Genomic DNA, 21,188 nt, shown 5'->3' with positions numbered 1-21,188 from the left:
AGAGAGAGAGAGAGGCAGAGACACAGGCAGAGGGAGAAGCAGGCTCCATGCACCGGGAGCCCGACGTGGGATTCGATCCCGGGTCTCCAGGATCGCACCCTGGGCCAAAGGCAGGCGCCAAACCGCTGCGCCACCCAGGGATCCCTTTTATTTTTATTTTTTGAGCACTGGGTGCTATTCTGTATGTTGGTAAATTGAACACCAATAAAAAATAAATTCATTAAAAAAAAGAAAAAAAATGCATTTGAAAGACATTCATGCTCTGACTCTTAATATGTCACATGAGTCCTCCCGAGGCAACACTGATGTGAAGAAGCGAAGGACATCGTGACCGGCCTAGAGCCCCGCCACCCGGCGGTGGGAGACCATTTCTGGCTCAAGACCCAAAGGTCAATTGACGTCCTTCAAAACCTGACGGTGCCATCAGGATAGAGCCGGGGAGCGGGCTCGTTCAAACCAAGTAAACCTTGTGCTGTTTCTCGGGGGGGGGGAAGAGCAGTCCAGAACTTTCTGTACCTCTTAGATGGTGGATCGTAGTTTCCTGGGAGAGCGAGGTGCTCTTTTCAACAGGGATGGGGGGAAACCCCACTATTAGAGTGGGGTCACGTTTGCTGCCCCCGATGTGTCCCGCATGAGCCTGTTCCCTCAAACCCCGAGGGCTTTTCCTTGGGTTTCCAAAGCGGCTGCTGTTCTCTGTTCATGCAGCCCCTTCTCCCAGGGAGAGAGTGAGGGACACATAAGGCAACGCTTCTCCTCAAAGGCGAGAGGGTAAAAATGAAGTAAGTGGAGGGAGGACTGGGAGTAAGCCCGTCTTTCCTCCGTGCCCGGCCCCTTTCAGCCTTCTGTACTTCCAGAACCTTCCTCCTCACTTAAAACCATAAAACTGAGTATAAATTGAGTATAAATCCTACAAAGTCCCTGCGACACTTGCCGTTGGAGGCCCTGGGGGTGCCCATGTGGGGCACTCCCGAGGGGGATATGAAGTTGCCTGTGGCATGGCCAGGACGCTCAGAGGAGCTGGGCCTGGGTCCCCTACACATAGGAAAGGGGTCTTGGGGCACCCGAGGGCTCAGCCGGTGAAGCGGCTGCCTTGGGCTCAGGTCATGCATGATCTCAGGTCCTGGGATCGAGTCCCGCGAGGGGCTCCCCGCTCAGGGGGGCGTCTGCTTCTCCCTCTGCCTCCGCCCTTGCCTGTGCTCTCCCCAAATAAGTAAGTAAAACCTTTAAAAAAAAAGAAAGAGGTTGAGACTATTAACGAGCAAAGAGACCCACATGTGGCCTGTGGGGACGGTGCGGCCCAGCCTGATTCCTGAAGGGCTGCGGGTGCTCGGGCTTGTGTGGGCTGGTGCTGCCAGGGGCCCAGGAGGGGGCCCGCCCCCCGGTGAGTGGGGAGGCCCGTGGGACGCGGGCACCTGCTGGGCTCCCTGTCCTGGGGCCCCCGCCCCGGGAGGGGCTGACCTGTCGGAAGGGCCTGTGTGGCCGGGGGCAGGGGAGCTGAGCTTGCCCCTAACCCCATATATGGCTTCGGAAGTAGGACCGCAGAAATGGGGACAAACTCCGGTCACAAGCGGGAGGGGAACATCCCAAAATAATTCTTCTATATATCGGATTTTCTAGCACAACAGAAGAAATTCATCTTTCTCCATTGTTTTAACTTGTCATCCACTAAATACTTAATCTATTTTAGGATTTGTTTCCAGAGATATCTATTTTGACTCATTGACTATTATTATCCATCAGTATTGGGCATTTTTAATCGCTGTGGCTCTAGAGTGTATTTAAATCTACGGCAAAGCAAGTCTTGACTCATTGATTTTTCATAAGAGTGGAACTATTCTCGTTGCTTTATTTTTTCCTTTAGGGTCATTTTTTTTTCAAATTTCAAAAAATTCTTGTAGAATTAAGATTTCTTCTTTCTTACTAGTTATTGCTGGTATATATGGAAATCAATTTCATGTCAGAATTTTTTAATTTACTTGAAAGCTTTCATGTTGTGTCACTGTTGTTTTCAATTGTAAAATTTTCTTTCTTCCTAGTATTATAAATTTTATTTCTATTTTTTATCTTAAGACACTGATTAGAACAATATTATATACCGCCGGTATTTCTGAGCATGTTTGGTTTATGCTGATTTTACTGTGACAAATATCTATATTATTTCATTGTAAATATGATATAAACCATCAGTTTAAGAAAGATGTTTTGGGGACACCTGGGTGGCTCAGGGGTTGAGCGTCTGCCTTCAACCCAGGGTGTGACCCCGGGGTCCCGGGATCGAGTCCCGCATCGGGCTCCCTGCATGGAGCCTGCTTCTCCCTCGGTCTGTGTCTCTGCCTCTCTCTCTCTGGGTCTCTCATGAATAAGTAAATAAATAAATATATTTTTTTCAAAAAGATATTCTATTGAATTTTGAGAAAGCAATTTTTCTCATGTTGTATATTTTCTCCAATGAATTGATGTTAAATGTTAATGAATGCCTTTTAAATATATATTGAGATTATCGGGTTTTTCTTAATCATGTCTACTAATATAAAAGTGTACCTTCTAATATTAATAGAAAAATAGTTTGCAGTTTTGCATATGTATTTGTATGTGTAAATGTGATGTGTTTGTCTGAAATAAACATTGTACTAGCTTGACACTTTTAAACAAGCCGCAAGTAGAGCAACCAGATCCTGAAGTCATTTTTAAAAATTAACTTTTTGACTGTGTTTTCAATTTCTTTTATGTATTTTGGTTTATACTGATTTCCTTTACGTTGAGATCATTTTGATGACTTTTGTTTTCCAAGAAAAACCTCTCTGTTTCTTCAAGAGTTAAGAGTTTATCAGCCTGGGGGGCACCTGGGTGGCTCAGTGGGTTAAGCGTCCAGCTCTTGGTTTCGGCTCAGGTCATGAGCTCAGGCTGTGAGATGGAGCCCCCCTCGGGTTCTGCACCTGCTTCAGATTCTCTCTCTCCATCTCCCTCTGCCCCTCCCCCTGCTCATGCTCACTCTCCCACGCTCTTTCTCTAAAAAGAAAAAAATAAAGAACTTCTGTGTATCTGATACATCCTATCTGGCAGACAAAGGATTTTTCTGTGGGGAACGCTTGCCTGTCCTTGAGTGGGGTGGAAAAAAAACAAAACAAAAAAAAGAAATGAAATGTCTCCCCTGAGATGCCAAACCACATATCCACCCTCAGGCAGATTTGGTGCCAGAATTTATCCTGCCAGCATATTCCAAACATCTAGTTAAAGTAGTCATGGGCAGTATTGCCCCCAAGACATCTGGCAGAGATGAAAGGAAATCTCCAGAGGAACACTCTTTAAGCTTAGGCCTCAGAGAATTTCTCAGATGAAGTTGCTAGGAATTTTGGGCCTGGCAATAGGGAAAAATAAAAAAAAAAGAAAGAAAGAAATCACAAAACACACAAGGAAAACAGCATAATGAGCGTATGGCAGGAGCCATCCCAAACAACAAAAAGGGGAGTCAAACCCATGAAGACTGTAGATTTGGGAATAATCAAACACACAGTATAATACGCTATGTTTAAAGAAATAAAAGAGAAAGGAACAATCCAAGTGGATCATGCAGATTTGAAAGAAAGAGCTTTTACGAATGAAGAATAATGTAAATTCGAGTTCAATGGACAAATTAAACATCAGAGTAAACACAGATGAGGAGAGAACAGTAAACTGAAAGATAAATGAGAAGAAGCAACATAGACTGTAGTACGGGGAGATAGAAATGAGAAATATTAAAAAGAGACCCAGACACATGAAGATAGAATCAGAGCATCTGCTGTATCTATGATCCAAGTTCCACGAAGACAGAAATGGAGAAAGCGAGGAGGATGCTTTCCAAAGTTAATGACAAACATGAGTCTCCGGGTGCAGAAAACAAAGTCAAAGAAGGGAAGCCCAAGGAAACTCACACCTCGAGGTAGGCAAGTAACGGTGAAGAACCCCAAAGGCAAAGAGAAAACGATAGAAACGTCCAGATAGAAAAGAGAAATTACCCACGGAGGGCCTGACGTCAAACCGAGTTGGCTTCCTAACAGCACCAGTGAAAGCCGACCCATATGAGCAATAGTATCTTTAAAGGGCAGAGAGCAAGTATCTTCAATATGTCACCAAATGTCAAGGAAAACTATCCTGCGCAAAAGACATTTAAAAAAAAAAAAACAAAAAACCCTGCAATAGAACCTCATAAAGGAGCTTCAACATGAGACCCCGTGGGAGAAGGAAAGTGACCCTGGAGACAAGATGTGAGGCCCATGACGGGAGCTATAGATGGAGAGATACACATAAACACGAACAAAACTGAGTAAGTGAATCCTGGATGAAAACAAAAACAAAATCCAAACAGAAAAACATCCAAAAAGAAGCATAAAATCAGAATTAAAGTCTTCAAAAGTTCTCATATTATTCTGGAGAAGATTAAGATTGACTTTAATTTGGATGCTTCCGTCCACGGGTAATCGCCAAAAACAGAAACCAAGTATATAACTTCCAAACTAGTAAAGAGGAAAAACGAAATAAGGGGTAAAAGTGGTTTAAACAAAAAAGAAAGCAAAAAAAAAAATTTTTTTTTAAATTTTAAAAAGAAACAAATGTTGGAAAAGTGGAATGAACGAAAAACAAAATAAACCGTAAGGCATTTCCAAATGTAAACAGCCAGACACCGGTGACATCGCTTCAATGTCAAGCAAACATTGTCAGAACTAAAAGGAGAAATTGGAAGTTTTAACTGTATTCAAGGACAGATTTTTAATCCATTTCTTTCAGTAATTGATCAAGCGGACTAAATTCATAAGCATTTAGATTAGATTAGATTAGATTAGATTAGAACCACCCAACTGATAAAATTGTTTGAATGGACTGATTAAAATTTAATTCAGCAGAGGCGCCTGAGGGGCTCCGGGAGTGAAGCATCTGCCTTTGGCTCAGGTCATGATCTCAGGGTCCCGGGATCGAGTCCCGCGTCGGGCTCCCTACTCAGCAAGGCGTCTGCGTCTCCCTCTGCCCCTCCCCTTGCTCATCCTTATTCTCTCTCTCTGAAATAAATAAATAAAATCTTTTTAAAAATGTATTTTATTTGGGCTCCTGGGAGGCTCAGTCGGTTAAGCATCTGATTTCATGATTTCAGCTCAGCTCACGATCTCGGGGTCGTGAGATTGAGCCCTGCGTCGCTCTGTGCTGGGCGTGGAGCCTGCCTGGGATGCTCTCTCTCTCTCTCTCTCTCTCTCTCTCTCCCTCTCCCTTTGCCCCATTTGCCCCTCCCTCCCTTGTTCATTCCTTCTGTCAAAAATAAAATAAATAAATAAATAAATAAATAAATAAATAAATAAATAAATACGATCTTTAAATAAATACATTTTATTATTCGTAGCATCATGTCTTTAAGCCTCTGTAACGCGTTAGTGCTTATTTTTGTGGCTGCTGCGACCATGGATCTGAGGCAGCTAATATCCTTGTTTCAGGACAGACTGTGGCAGGACGCAGCTTTGTCAGTGTGTCCGTCGGGAGCCTTCCCAGGCTCGGGGTTCCGCCCACTGCGGACGGAAACGCTGCCCCACTGCTAATAGTGGGGCTCCTGCCGCTGTACCGACCGTCAGCGCCTTGACCCCACTCAAAACCATAAACTAATGGCGATTGTAACAAAGAGGATGACAAGCGTTGATGGGGATGCAGAGAAATTAGAACCTTCGTGCCTCGCTGGTGGGGACGAGGAAGCAGCGCAGCCGCGGTGGGAAATCGATACGGTGATTCCTCAAATGTTTAAACATAGCATCACCATATGGTCCAGCCATTCCCCTTCTGGGCGTACTCCCAAAAGAACTGAAAGCAAGGCCTCAAATAGATCTGGGTGCACCGAGCTCATCGCAGCATTATTCACCGCAGCCGGGCGCTGGGGGGAGGCATAAAGGGTCTGCTGGACGGCGCCCCAGCGCCTGCTGCATCCCGACGCTGGAATACTATGCGGCCCTAAAGAGGAGGGGGAGTCAGACACCTGCTGCCACGTGGGCAAGTCTTATCGTGCTGGGTGAGAGAAGCTGGTCATGAAAGGACAGACATCGGCATTCCACGGAATGTCTGAGATTCAGAGGGGGAAGAACAACGGTGGTTGACGGGCTGGGGCAGGGGGAGCGAGGGGTCAGTGTTTCATGGGTATGGAGTTGGGGGGTTTTGAAGATTTTACTTATTTATTCATGAGAGACACAGAGAGAGACACAGCTTCTCTCTGAAGCTCCTGTTGCTCCGGCACAGAGGTCAGAACGGGGGCCCGCGGGCGCGTCCCAGTCGTGTGGCACTTCACAGAGAGCGGTGTTGGTGTGTCCCGGCCCAGTCAGCCCTGGCGACAGCGCGTGGGGCAAGCACCGCTGCTCCTCATTAGTGACGCGGGAAGGGGAGGCCCGAGGGGCGAGGTCGTCAGGGCCACGGGGCCGTCGGGCTTGCCTGAGCACCTGCCTTCCCACTACCCGGGCGCGGAAGTGGTTGTGGGCTCGTGTGAGCTCACACTTAACGTGCCCGACGCCGAGTGCCGGGCTCGTGCAACCGAGTAACGAGAAGCACAAACTGACGTGGCTGCTGCCCTCCCGGTGACCGAGAATAGTGGAGCCGGTGACTCGCCGCCCCGAGTGCTCTTCACACGCCGTGGCTCGGGACGTGCTCCACATCCAAGCCGTAGTCACGCACCACTGGGACTTCGGCTTCGAAAGATGCCCTTTAATTTGAGGGTGGAGGGAGCTTTCCCTCCAAACCCATTGTCGCAGGTTGCAGCGATTCGTCAAAATTCTGCAAAGTGTCTGATTCCAATAAAAACAAGTAGCCAGGTTGTTCGCTCATTATGCAAGAACGGTTTCACTTGGGGCCCTAAATTTCCTTTTTTATTGTTCTTCTTGGAGGGGATGGCTAATGTAAGTGGGAGGGACCTGGCAAGGCCCCACGGCTGCCCTTAGGCATTTTACGAGCCCCCCCTCTGCCCCCCGTTCCCCGCCCAGGACAAATGGCTGGGTCAGTGCAACCTTGAGGTTCTCAGCACGGGGCTGGTGTTCACCGTCCTCGGAGGCCCGCCCCCCATCAGTGAGCTCAGAACCCCAACCCCTGTGCTCCACAGTGTCGACCCACTGGCTTTCTGTGCGTCTGGGAAGCTGTGGTTCCTCGTTTGGTGTTGACACCCCCTTGTTGGGAGCAAGCCTCCCCGAATCTATTACCTGGTTAACAGAAGTAATGTTCCCTGAGACAAGACGGCTGATGGGGCTTTTTTTTTTCCTCTTAAGATTTTTTTTAAAGATTTTATTTATTTATTCATGAGAGACCCAGAGAGAGAGAGGCAGAGACCCAGGCAGAGGGAGCAGCAGGCTCCATGCAGGGAGCCCCATGTGAGACTCGATCCCAGGACCCCGGGGTCACGCCCTGGGCCAAAGGCAAATGCTCAGTGACGGAGCCACCTAAGCATCCCAAGACTGTATCTTTTTATTTTTTTATTTTTTTTTATTTTTATTTTTTTTTCCAAGACTGTATCTTTTTAATGCCTTGATCACTTTGCATTCAACTTAAAACTTTACCCGATTTTCCGTATTCCGTGAAAGAGCGAAAGACACAAAGCTGACGGGCATTATTTGAAACTGTGAAAATATAGCAAAAAAAAAAAAAAAATCCGTGGCAAATCAAAATGGGAAATAGTTCCTCGTTATAGGTGAGGTCTTACTCTTAACGCTGCTTCAAAGATAAAGAAATTATGAAGTCAAGCCTATTTATAAAGAGAGGCTTTTTTTTTTTTTTTTTTTGAAAGTGAAGTTCTTTGATTGTGGCATTAATAGAACTGCAACAGAATGGTATGTGGTCCCTTTAACGTAAAATGAGTAAGTGTTTGCTGAGCGACTCCTTTGTTCTCAGACCGTGAGGACAGCCTGCGCCACGTACGAGACGCAGCCCCTGCCCCGGAGAGCGCACGGTTCAGTGGATGAGAGAAGCGGGACACACCGATAAATCTGACCGCACCCACCGGCGGAAGCTGCTAGGCGTTGCTCTTCCCCCTTCCTCCGGTTCTTTGCAAGATCTGCAAGGGTCTCCTCTAAAACACCTCGGGACTCTGTCCTCCCCTTGGTTTCGAGTGTCGGAGACGGCCTAAGCTGGCGGCCGAGGGCGAGACTGTTTTCCCTGTAGACTTACTTGCCTGATGATTGTGATTCATTCAAACCAGGTTTGAAACGCTGCAGGTGCTTCCCTTCAAGAGGTGTCTTTGTGTTCCTCTCACACCAGAGTCGCCCGACGTCGGGCCTTCCCTCGTGGTCCACACCACCGTCCCATTTGGGGTCATGCACATGGAGCGCAGCACCGAGGACGTGCAGGAGCTCATCCTCCAGCAGCTGGAAACCGTTTTGCCAGGCCTGCCTCGACCAGCGGCCGCCAAATGCCAGAGGTGGAGACATTCACAGGTAATCGGGGAATCCGGGGGCGAGGGCACAGTCTCCTCCGTCAGCGCTGACCCGGTGAGCCGGCCTGACTCCTCTCTCTCATCTCCGCCACTTCGTAGCGAAAGAAACGAGCGATGTGGTCCCGGGAACGACTCTTCGGTTGCCTCAGGTGCAACCGTACACGTCCTCAGGTCGTCTTAGCCCGTTATTTCTCAACGAGAGATGCGTGCAACGTTCCCCAGGGTTGTGTTCAAAGCATCGCAAGGCGTCTACACCCTGAAAATCTGGGGTTTCCTATGCAGGCAAGGCAGGTTATATATCAAAATGCAGCTGTTTCTCTGGGGTTTTTTCCTAAATCAGTACTGTGGTTATATAGAAACCACTGGAACCTCCCAAATTTTTTTGCAATATGTCAAAGTAACCTTGTAAGTATATTTTGCTACCACAATTTTCATTTTTATTAAGTTCCCACTTTGGTTTTGACTGCCGCTGGCAAAGCTCCTTGGGAGACAAAGATGAATATGTGTATAATTCAGCTACTTGAGCTGTTTTTCTGGGTTAGATAAACCTGCTGATTGCTCTCCTCGCTCAGACTTTGAGCTCTTTACACTAAGTAAATGTTGACTTTTCTGAAAATCTCTGCATATTCCAGCAGAAGTTTGTGGGTATTTGTAGAAAAAGTCTTTTGATCTGTAAACTTCGCCGTAAAGCCATCTGGGGCCAGAGGAGCAAAGGGCAGAAGGAGAAAATCAGCGGCGACCTGTCTATTTTTTCCCAAGATTTCCGAGCCCGTTGGTTGACCGAAGTATCGGCACAGCCGGTTACCCAACTTGGGAAGCCTTTTAAAAAGATGGTATTGTGAGAAATTGCAGCAGATTTTGTATATTTTACAGGGCTTCCCAAAATCAGAGGAAATGGCAAATTATTTCCTAAAATACTGCGGCATGTCTGTGTGTTTACCCGCGTCTTCTCAAGTTCAATTATACAGTGAACCTTTGGGGAAAATATTTACTTAAACGTATCATGGTCACTTTGGAAGACTTCACTTTTTCCTTTTAAAAGCATTGAAAAATCTCATAGCTAATGTCCTTAAGTGCTACTTAACTCAATTTTAGGTTGGCTTGAAAAAGAAGACGGGGAAATCATCCCGTCGATATAATTTGAAGCTAGATGTATTACGCAGCAAGTCATTTTGCAATTTATAAATATTCCTTTAAAAGAAACAACAGTTTGTGAGTTTCTTCTTGTGACTTCCGCAAAGTAAGTTAATAAACTGAAAAGATGGGTCTTATTTCTTCAAATTTAATGTGTTAATAGAAATAGATTTGTGCTCTAACCACAAAATGACCTATTCAAAGTTGTGCAATATCACAAAATTTAATAAAAAATATTTGAACACAAAGTACATCCAAACCCTAGCCATGATTTTTATTACAGTTTGGATGTTCTCTCTTGAAATCAACCCAGGGCATTTACAGCTCTGTTGTCACAAAGTCTACGTCAGCTGCAAAGTCTAAAAGGGAGTAAGTTGTTTCATTAAAACTTAGAAGTTTGCATTTTTTCAGTATTCATACTCCTCTTAAAGTACCTTGGGCATCATTCTACAGAGCAGAACGCTGTCATTTTTGCCAGAGATCTTGCCTACACTGGGAGATAGGGGATGGTGATGTCGGATAGATAGATGCTAGGTCAGATAGATAGATGATAGGTAGATAGATAGATAGATAGATAGATAGATAGATAGATAGATGATAGAGAGATGATAGAGAGATAGATGATAGATGATAGATGATAGAGAGATAAAGAGAGATGATAGATGATAGATAAAGAGAGATGATAGATGATAGATGATAGCGAGATAGATGATAGATATAGATAGATAGATGATAGATGATAGAAAGATGATAGATCGATAGATAATAGATGATAGATAGACGATAGAGAGATGATAGATGATAGAGGGATAGATGATTGATAGATAATAGATAGATGATAAATAATCTCCCACATCACCTCAGAAAAAGGAATAATGAATGACAGGTCCAGAGACATAATAGGATTTAACTAGTTTTCAGTTATTGTTCCCAAGAGAACATTTCTCCAGGGCTTTTCAAAGATCCATAGTGACCTTTGAAATTGGACATAAATGCATGCCGCCTCTTGCCTTGCCAGCCCAGAACACGTGCTCTAGCTTTAACAAGCTCATCGCGTGTGTCCGTGAATGCGGTCATGGGAGCGCGTCCACGAATATGGACATGGGTGCATGTCCATGAATATGGTCTACTACATGCATGGACTGAAGGGAAGGATGGTGTAGGAACAGGAACAAAAATGAAAGAGGATCGGGATCCCTGGGTGGCACAGCGGTTTAGTGTCTGCCTTTGGCCCAGGGCACGATCCTGGAGACCCGGGATCGAATCCCACGTCGGGCTCCCGGTGCATGGAGCCTGCTTCTCCCTCTGCCTCTCTCTCTCTCTGTGACTATCATAAATAAGTAAAAAAATTTTAAAAAAGAAAAAAAAAGATTAAAAAAAATGAAAGAGGATCAACCACCTGGTTTTGAACTTCCCTTCATTTCTGAGAAGAGGTGCAATCCCCATACTGGGGAAATCCCACCCATACTTTCTTCCAGCCTGGGTCCCACACTATGTTCCTTTCTTTTCCTCCTTCCCCTCTCCTCTTCCACCCCAAACGTCTCTTAGTCTTCATATTCCATCCCCTTTCGTTTTCTTCCCCCTTTCTGATGAACAGATGATAGAGCCCTTCAAACCCTCATTTTATGAAATCCTCGTGTCCCCCACCCCCGGAAGCAATAGGTGGCGTGGATTCCCCATGCTAGATCCCTCAGGGATTGATTCTTTGTTTCGATTCGTTTTATTTTCCCCCTTTCTCTCTTCTTCTGGGATCCCTGCACTGCACCCTGGCACCCAATGGCTGCGAAGGGGAGGGGAGAAGAGGGAGAGAGCGACCAATCATGAGCACCCATACTGTGGCAGGTAGGAGCTGGGCCTTCAAACGTGTGATCTCTGGACATCGAAAGCCTGCTAAGGGGGCTAGCTTTAACCCACTCTAGCGATGAGAAAACTGAGGCCTCAAAGCCATGACATAAATCCCCTGAGGTCCCCGGCTAGTAATGACAAAATCAGGCGTCCGGCCTGCCAGTCCCTCCTGCTCATCACTGACCCGCTGTATGATGTGGCTGCTGCAACAAGCCACCACAAGCCACCACAAGCTCAGTAGCTCAAAACAACGTAAATGTCTCATCTTACGGCTCTGGAGATCAGAAGTTCATGACGGGCTAAAGTCGAAGGGCGGGCAGGCTGTATTTCTTTCTGCAGTCTCTAGAGGACGACCCAGGTTCCCGCCTTTTACGTTTTTTAGAAGTTGCCCACATTCCTTGGCTCGAGGCCCTTCCTCCACGTTCAGAGTCAGCGATAGTTGGTCAGATCCCATCATGCATCACTCTGGCCGTTGCTTTTGCCACTACTCTCCCTCGAGGACCTTGTGATTCCTGTGGACCTGCCTGGATATTCCAGGAAAATCTCCCGATCTTGGGTTCAAGTGATGAGCAATGTTTATTCCAGCTGCACCTTTCATTCTGCCTGCGACGCAGCCCTGGCAGGTGCTGGGGATTAGGGTGTGGACATCTTGGGTCGGGGTGAGGGGAACATGACTTCCGTCCCCGACTTCCTCGTGGGTTCCTTTAGAGGCATATCTCCCGCTATCCTCATCAAACCTCCAGAGCGAGCATCACCCCCGTGGACGCCCCTCTCAGCAAGTGGCCGCTATCTGGAAGGGGTCAGGGGGTATTAGGGGTGGGGGCCACTTCTGGTGCCCCGCTGCTGCTCTGCTGTGCCTGGGCTGCCTATAATGTCACTTACCCACGGTGACGGGAGCGGGGAGACAGATGTCCGTTATTGCTCATTTGCTCGCTTGCTGTGCGCATCTAAGGAATGCCTGCGGTACGCCCACGACCCTGCTCACGGGACCGCAGGGGCTAAGATTTGCGGACGGCCTTCTCCCAAGGCACTCAGCTGAATTTTTGGTCTTGAGTAAGATGATGGTGCACACTTGTGGGCGCGGCTCTGCTGGGAGAAAAGAAGAAGATGAAGGAGGAAGGCGGCTCTGTGCCTCCCATTTGGGTTTGAATAAAACGCTTGAGGAGGTGGATGCAAACTTAGCAAAGCGATGGCAGGTTTTCATGGTCCCCAGTCCTCCCTTCGGCGCTCTTTGCCCTCCATCATTTACAGGTTTATGCAGTTCACGTAACTCGATGTCTAAGCTGTGATGCGTCGCATTACGGTTTCTGTAACCCGTAGGAGAGTAACGGATGCAGAGATGCCTTTCCGTGACCCTCGACGGGACAGGCGATCAGTTCAACGACCCTAACACTCTCGCTGCTATTCGCTGTGCTTTCCCCCTGTTCGGGGTCTTACCGTGATGCCTTCCTCAAACTATAGTCAATGCCTGATTCGCTTGTGAGTTTAAGTTTCCCCACCTTTCTTCAGTCCCCGAAAATGCCAGCGGCCCCCTCCTCCACTTTGTGTAGCACCCTCATGGATTAATCTCTTTAAAATAAAAACAGAGCAATGAGCAAAAAGAAAATAACCGAATGTATTTTCAAATACCAAGGGAATCAGGAGAGGAGTTTAAGATACATCGGTATCTCTGGCAAGATAAATGGATCCGGACTCACCTCTTATGCTTTGCAGCACTAAGAGGAATCAAGCGTCTTCTGTAGTTACAGGGTTTTTTGGTGTTTGTTTTTACTTAGTCTTTTGCCCTGAGAGGCAGTCTGTTCGTATTTTGTAAGGGAAAAAAATCATGAACTCCTTAAGAATCTGATAGAAGCTGGGGCGCCTGGGTGGCACGGACAGTTAAGCATCAGACTCTTGATTTCAGCTCAGGTCATGATCTCAGGGTTGTGAGTTCGAGCCCCAAGTTGGGCTCCATACTCTGCCCTCAGTCTACTTGAGATTTTCTCTGATCCTCCCTCCCCCTTGGCTCATGTGCTCGCTCGCTTCCTCTCTTTCTCTCTTTCAAATAAATATTTTAGAAGAAAATCTGATAGTAGCTATGAGCATGAAGGTTCTCATCATTTCAAAATATGCATGTACATGCGATCACAAAAATTGCATACAATTATGAGGATTTCTAAACAACCTAAAGTCTTCCCATGAGTCCAGCATCAAGAGTACCTGCTATAAATGTTATACTCCTATATCCTGTGCGATTTAAGAGCCCTTCACAGCCCCGTCTTGTGTTGCAGTCAAGGAAACAATTCCACAACCAAAAGAAATTAAAATACAGGCATATCTTATTTTATTGCACTTGGCTTTATTGCATGTCATAAGATATTGTGGGTTTTGTTTTTTTTGTTTTGTTTTTTTTTTTACACAAGATTTCTGGCAACCCTCAGTGGAGCAAATCTATCAGCACCATTTTTTTTTACCAACAGAATGTGCTCACTTCATGTGTCTGGGTCATATTTTGGTAATTCTCACATTATTTCCAGCTTTCTCATTGTTATTATATTGATGACGGTGATCTGTGCTCAGTGGTTATGCCTCGCTGAAAGCTTAGACAATGGTGAGCACTTTGTAGCAATAAAAATATGTTTAAATTAAGGCATGTATGTTTTTGAAGACGTAATGCTATTGCACACTCAGTTGGCTACGGTGTAGTGTAAACATAACTTTCCTGCGTACGGGAAACCGAAAGAATTCCTCTGATTCGCCCAATTGCAATTCTCGCTTTTTTGCGGTGGTCTGAAACCGAAGCCATGGTATCTCCAAGGTAGGCTTGGAACTCCAGTCTTTACAAGTACCTTCTCTGAAACTTTGAAGAATATCCAAAATTTGTCATCCTCGCCGGTACTTTTGGAAGTCTATCTTCTCACTCTCTATACCTCCTGCTTCTGGAAGCTCCCACACCTTCCCTGTGCGGTCCGTACCTCTCAATTCCCCACTGAAATTTCTCTGACCAGCAGCCCTGTGGTTTATCTCCTCCCACCTGTCCTCCCTTCAGCCTCCTCTTCACATTCTTCACTTCTGATCTATCTTTTTCCCCCCATTTTGGCTTCTTCATTACCTCAGTTGGCATAGTCCTCCCCATGAGTAGAAGGAATTACATGAGAAAAGAAGAAATGTACAACGGCTTATGGCCAGAATTTTCCTTAGTGGTTGGTGTTTGGTGGGGGAGCAAGTGCACACACCAAAGAGCCTGAGACCACCTCGTACTTACACTCTTCCCCTCCGTGAGGTTAATTTCGGGTGTGTGATTGTGCCTAGGTCAGCCCTGGAAGGTCAAGTGATAATTGATATTTTCTTTTTTTTTTTTTTTTTATAAATTTTTTTATTTATTTATGATAGTCACACAGAGAGAGAGAGAAGCAGAGACATAGGCAGAGGGAGAAGCAGGCTCCATGCACCGGGAGCCCGACGTGGGATTCGATCCTTGGTCTCCAGGATCACGCCCCGGGCCAAAGGCAGGCGCTAAACCGCTGCGCCACCCAGGGATCCCGATAATTGATATTTTCAATTTTCTTTCATTCTTATGCATTTTCTATTATATCGCCCTCATTATCTTGTTTTGCGTAGGTTGGAACTAGAAGGCAGTGATTGTATAAACATGCCAAAATTACAAACCCAAAGGATTGTCCTCTTCAAAGTAGTCGGTCACCTTGATAAGCTACACCCTTATTCCAACAAGATGGCGCACCTCTTTCAGAGCCCGGCGTGTCTTCCTTGGCCAACCATTGGTTGGATCAGGCCCTTGGAATTTGAGCTTTAATTCAATGTTTTAGGAACAAAGTCACTTGGACTTAAATCTTTTTAATTAAATAAATGGCCGATTCTGACACTTTTCTTAAATGGTACAGACTCACACATACAGCTTTCCAGTTTAAGTACTTTGAAAAAATAACCGTTGTGTTTAAGAGTTAAAGTATGCCCCGGGTATTGCCTGCTAGTTTATGACCACAGTAAAATTGTGCTCTGTTGATCATTCGGCCCCTAGCCCTGTGATTTTTTTCTCCCATATTTGTGCTCTATAATTTCTGGAGTTTTAATAATTTTTTTAAGATTTTATTTATTTATTCAGATAGAGAGAGAGAGAGGCAGAGACACAGGCAGAGGGAGAAGCAGGCTTCATGCTGGGGGCCCGACGCGGGACTCGATCCCAGGACTCCAGGATCGTGCCCTGGGCCAAAGGCAGGCGCCAAACCGCTGAGCCACCCAGGGATCCCCAATTTCTGGAGTTTTAATAATGTGATTATGATCTTGGACTCTGGCATCAGACAGGTTTAGGTTCAAAGGCCAGCTCTCAGTGGGCCTCTGACAGGCCAGACTGGCACTCCAGGTCCCAAGGCCCATCCATGAACAGTAACAACTGAACCTCCCTCATAAGGCTGTGGTTGGAATGAAATGGGGCAACACAGTAGAAAACATTTACCACAGATGCTAGTGCAAGGCAAGTTCTCAGGAGATATTACTAAACGGGGAGGAAGAGAAGGTGGGGCCACTTCCTAGTATCTGAGCTCATGTATCCCTGTCCCCTTGTTTTCTTTTTTAACATTATTTTATTTTTTTAATTTTATTTAAATTCAGTTATTTAACATATAATGTATTGTTAGTTTCAGGGTAGAGGGCAGTGATTCATCAGTCTTACATAACACCCAGTGCTATGACATCACGTGCCTTCCTGAATGCCTATCACCCCGTTACTCCATCCCCCCTCCCTTGCTTTCTTTTCTTGACTACCTCTCTTCGTGGCCACATGCTGTCCTACTTTTTTGCTTTTCTTACTCTCTTTTCAGAGTTTCTCTCTGTCGTGTTCTCTGCTTCACTTATGCAAATAGTTCTGGACAGGCATGTTTCCGAAGGACTGATTCAATGCCAGGGACTACGACAAGTAGTCGTATCATAGGGAGTGTTGAATAACATCAGAGCAAAGTGAAACCAAAGAGATGGATTTCTGTGGACACAAGGAACTCTTGTCAGTTGGTTTTTTTTTTTTTTAAGCTTATACATTTTTCAGCTTCTTGCTATTTATTCCCAGACTGACTTGCACATTTTTAGTGTTTGGTAGTTAAACACATTTATGCCACTTATGCCATGAGTCAACATTTCCTGGCATGAAATTATGGCCGCAGGAGCGCTCTTGCCTATGTGCCATGAGTTTCCGGTAATGTATGGAGAGCCCAAACAGGCCCCTTGGGGATCAGTGGACTGTGGCATGAGCCAGTCCATCCACAGCAGGCCACCTAACAGGTGTCGGTACTAAGTACTCCATTGCGTAATCTCCCACCTCTTTGTCACTGGCTCATTACTAACGAGTTGTTTCAGTTTATATGAGGTAACTGCATATGTGTGAGATCATTGGCTGAGAAGTTCTGATCATTGAATTAGGGATGTACAGTCACAGTTTAATTGAAGTTTATATGAGCAGATATTTCCCCTTTTGACAAAATTCCATATTATGCAAACTATTAAATGTTTTAACACATAGGAATTTAATTAAATCATTTTTTTCTGCAGTACTCATGAGACTGGCCCTACCATGTATTCAGTATCACACTTTTTCAGAACTAATTATTTTGAACAGCATTACTTTATAGAAAACTTTCTCAAAGAATCTGTGTCATTTCTCCTGGACAAATGCTATATATATTCATCTGCAGTCAGTATTACTACTTAAAACTTGATGATGACTGTTACTGTATGGGTGTGGACACCCCAGGAGAAATAAGCCCTATTCCAGCACTATTCCATAAAGCATAAGTCTACTTGATCTATTTAGGGTAGACATCAGTATTATGCTATAAAACCAACAAACAGAAAAGTTCAGTTGACAAAGGCTATTTATATCCATATTAGAAATTAATCATGTATATTCATGTTTCCATTTTTTTTCATGTTTCCGTTTAACACACCTATATTGAGCTCCTACTCTGTGCCAGACATTATGCAGGATTCTAAAGATTTTATTTATTTATTTGAGAGAGACACAGAGAGAGCATGAGCAGAGAGAGGGAGAAGCCAGCTCTCCACTGAGGAGGGGGCCCAGTGTGGGGCTCGATCCCAGGACCCTGGGGTCATGACCTGAGCTGAAGGCAAACACTTAACCCACTGAGCCACCCCAGTGCCCCAACATTATATAGGATTCTAAAGACTCAAAGATAGCTCCCTTCTTTCAAGCTTCCATATAATCAGCAAAGCTAACCAAAAAGCAGATAATCATGATGTAGTGTGGTTTGCCATAAGAAAGTCATGTATAATATACACTGTGAACACAGAGAGCTGGAGGAGAGAGTGGTAGTACATAGCTTCCTAAGAGAGGATGTTACTTGAGCTAAATCTTACACACTGAAGTCAGAGAGGCAAAAGGAATGATGTTGGAATGATGTTCCAACAACAGGTGCAGTTCCAGAGGTGGGAGAGTGCAAGGTGCATTCTTTCTTTTCACCTTGGTCTTTGCACCTGGGTCTAAAGCACTTCTATAGACATGACCAACCACATCATCATTTTATCATAGTGTGTGTGTGTGTGTGTGTGTATGTGTGTGTATTCATTATATATTCTCCTAGATATTCATTCTCTCTGTCTCAAAAATGCCATTTATTTTTTATTTATTTTTTAACCATTTATTGATTTTAGAGGGAGAGCATGCATGCGCCCATTGAGGGAAGGACAGAATTTCAAGCCAACTGCCCGCTGAGTGCAGAACTTGACACCAGGCTTGATCTCATGACCTTGAGATCAGGACCTGAGCCAAAATCAAGAGTCAGCCACCCAGGTGCCCCACAAACAATGCAATTTATTAATTCTCTAGTTTATGTAGCTCCCTGGGCTTTGTACTTAACTCGCTTCACCCTCCAAGCACTGTGTGGAGTGTCTACTCCTTCTCCATTGCACAGATGAGGAAGTTGGGAAGTAGATGCTCAGTACATTGCGTGAGGTTCTTCCAGTGGGAAGTGGCAAAACTGGAATTCAACCACAGGTCTGTTCAAAAGCGAGTGCTTTCAAACACTTCACTCTACTGCCAGTAATTGTTTGAGTTCTGGCTTTCCCCCAAGTATGACACATTCTTCTATCATCATCCTTTTGCTGCTGTCAGCTAGAAATAATAGTTAACATTTACGCTCTGATTTTAGAAAGCACTTTTATACTTCTTTTCATTTGATCCTCACAACAATTCTAACCGATCAGGAAGTAAATATTACTATCTTTGCTTTAAATGAAGAAACTGGGGTTCATGTTGCATGGTTGTTGCCTAACGTGACGCAACCAGTAAGTAGCAAAATAGAGATTGGATGTTTCATTTTAGATTCAGAAGTCCACATTTCACACTGTATGCAAAAATGAACTAAACATGGATCATAGACCATAAAACCTTAAACTATAAAACTTCTAGAAGAAACCATAAGAGAAAAGCTTTACAATATTGAGTTTGGCAAACACGTGTCTTAGATAAGACACAAAAAGCACAAATTATAAAATAATAGATTGATAAATCAGGCTTGATAAAAATTAAAAACAATGTCTTTGAAAGACACTGTTAAGAAAATAAAAGGACAAGACACAGACTTGGAGAAAACATTTGCAAAAACATATATCTGATAAGAGACTAGTGCCCAGAATATATAAAGAACTGTCACAAATCAGTAATAAGAAAATGGCCCAATTATTTAAAAGTTATTTGGAAGGGCAACTTTACTAAAGAAGAGGTATGAATTTAACCCTGTAGATGTAATTCTACAATGAAAACTTTGAGACATTGCTGAAAGAAATTAAGAAAGACTTAAATACAGGAAAATACACTTTATGTTCATAGATTTGGAGTTTTTGGGGCTTTTTAGGTAAACTCTGTGCCCATTGTGGGGCTTGAACTCATGACCCCAAGATCAGGAGTTACATGCTCTACCAACTGAGCCAGCCAACTCTCCCAGGAGACTCAATATTTTAAAGGCAATATTACCCAGAGTGATCTACAGACTCATTGTAATCGCTATCAAGTTCTCAATAGCCTTTGCAGAAATGCCGACCCCAAAATTTATATGGAGTTGCAAGGACCCCAAATAGCTAAAACAATCTCAAAAAAGAACAAACTAGAGGACTTACACTTTCTGATTTCTAAACTTACTACAAAGCTACCCTAATCTAAACAATGTGATATTGGCCTAAGAATAGACGTATAGATTAACGGAATAGAACCAAGCATCTGGAAAGAAATCTTATGTTAATTGATTTCTGATAAGTTTCCCCAAGAAATTCAATGGAAATAATAGTCTCTTTAACACATAGTGCTGATAACTGGATATGCACATCCAAAATAATGAAGTTGGTCCCTTAACTTGCATCACATGCAAAAACTCACCAAAATGGATTAAAAATCTAATTATACAAGCTAAAATCATAAAATCTTGGAAGAAAACATAAGGGTAGATCTTCACAACTTTGTATTTGGCAATGGTTTCTTAGATATAACACCAAAAGCATAAGCAACAAGAGAAAAAAACAAATAATTTGGACTTCATAAAAATTCATAACTTTTGTGCATCTAGGATTATCAAGAAAGTAAAACAACAACTCATAGAATGGGAGAAAATATTTGTGAATCACTTAGCTGATAAGGTTCTATGATCCAGAATAGATAAAGAACTCTTGCAACTCAACAGGAAAAAAAAAATCAAACAATCCAATTTTAAAATGTGTCAAGGACCTGAATAGATATTTCTCAAAAAAAGAGATACAGGTGGTCAACAAGCACATGAAAAGATGCCCAGTGTCTTTTGTCATTAGGGAGATGCAAATTAAAACCACAATAAGATACCATTTCATACCCACTAAGATAAAGATAATTTGGGGGGAAAAATGAAAGAAAAAGGCAAAGAACAAATGCTGGTAAGTATGTGGGAAAGTTAGAATGCTCCTACCTTGCTGATGGGAATATAAAATAGTTTGGACATGTGGAAAACAGTGGGCAGTTCCTCAATAAATTATACATAGAGTTGCAAGATGACCAAAGTATTCCCCTCCTATATACCTAAAAGAATTGAAAACCTGTTCAAACAAAACTGTGTCCACAAATGTTCATAGTAGCACCATTTATAACAAGACAGGCCAAATGTCCATCATGGGCATGAATGGATAAACAAAATACGGTATACCAGAAGACGGACTAATACTCAGGCATAAAAAGCAATGAATTATACCTCAATTAAAACATCAGCCCCTAAGGGGGCACCTGGGTGGTTGGTTAAGCGTCTGACTCTTGATTTCAGCTCAAGTCATGATCTCAGAGTCCTGGGATGGAGCCCCACATTGAGTTGCCCACCCAGTGGGGAGTCTACCTGTCTCCCTCTCCTTCTGCCCCCCCCCCCCCGTTCACTCACGCAACTCTCACTCTCAAATAAACAAATAAATCCTTTATAAAAAAACAATCGTTAGGTGGGAAATATGTCTTCAACGTATTTCTAATAAGAGGACCCATGGGAAATTACATAGAAATACACATATTAAACATTTGAAGGACAAAAAAAAAAAAAACCAATGAGATATTGACAAATGCTACGACGTGGAAAAACCTTGAAAACGTTGTGTGCCGTGAAAGAAACCAGACACAAAGGCTACATCTTGAACGATTCCACTTGTATGAAATATCTCAAATAGCCAAACCCATAGAGGCGGAAAGCAGATAAGTGTTTGTCAGTGGCTATTACTAATGTCATGTGTATTTTACCACACGCAAAAGAGAAGAGTTTGGATGGCAAGTAAGCTCACAAAA

At 44.1% G+C, this 21,188-nt stretch overlaps 1 protein-coding gene across 7 annotated transcripts in view; it reads left to right on the top strand.

Moving 5' to 3' along the window:
- Nucleotides 1–21,188, top strand: part of RNLS (renalase, FAD dependent amine oxidase) — a 277,680-nt gene that overhangs the window by 210,928 nt on the left and 45,564 nt on the right. For 4 of the 7 annotated variants that reach the window (XR_005379569.1, XM_038576057.1, XM_038576058.1 and 1 more), the window contains exon 6: nucleotides 8,248–8,423. The exons of 1 other annotated variant lie outside the window; for it this stretch is intronic. Coding sequence is in view for 5 of the 6 variants with exons in the window: in XM_038576057.1 (XP_038431985.1) it covers nucleotides 8,248–8,423 (176 nt within the window). In the remaining variant the exon portion in view is untranslated. Of the gene's footprint in view, nucleotides 1–8,247; nucleotides 8,424–8,521; nucleotides 9,709–21,188 lie in introns of those variants that run through there. 2 more of the 7 variants (XM_038576053.1, XM_038576054.1) reach the window with 2 other exon arrangements.

This window comes from Canis lupus, chromosome 26 (genome assembly GCF_011100685.1).
Source record: "Canis lupus familiaris isolate Mischka breed German Shepherd chromosome 26, alternate assembly UU_Cfam_GSD_1.0, whole genome shotgun sequence".
NCBI classification, from domain to species: domain Eukaryota; kingdom Metazoa; phylum Chordata; class Mammalia; order Carnivora; family Canidae; genus Canis; species Canis lupus.
The sequence above is the reverse complement of the archived record's forward strand: the minus strand, read 5'-3'. Positions and strand labels throughout refer to the sequence as shown.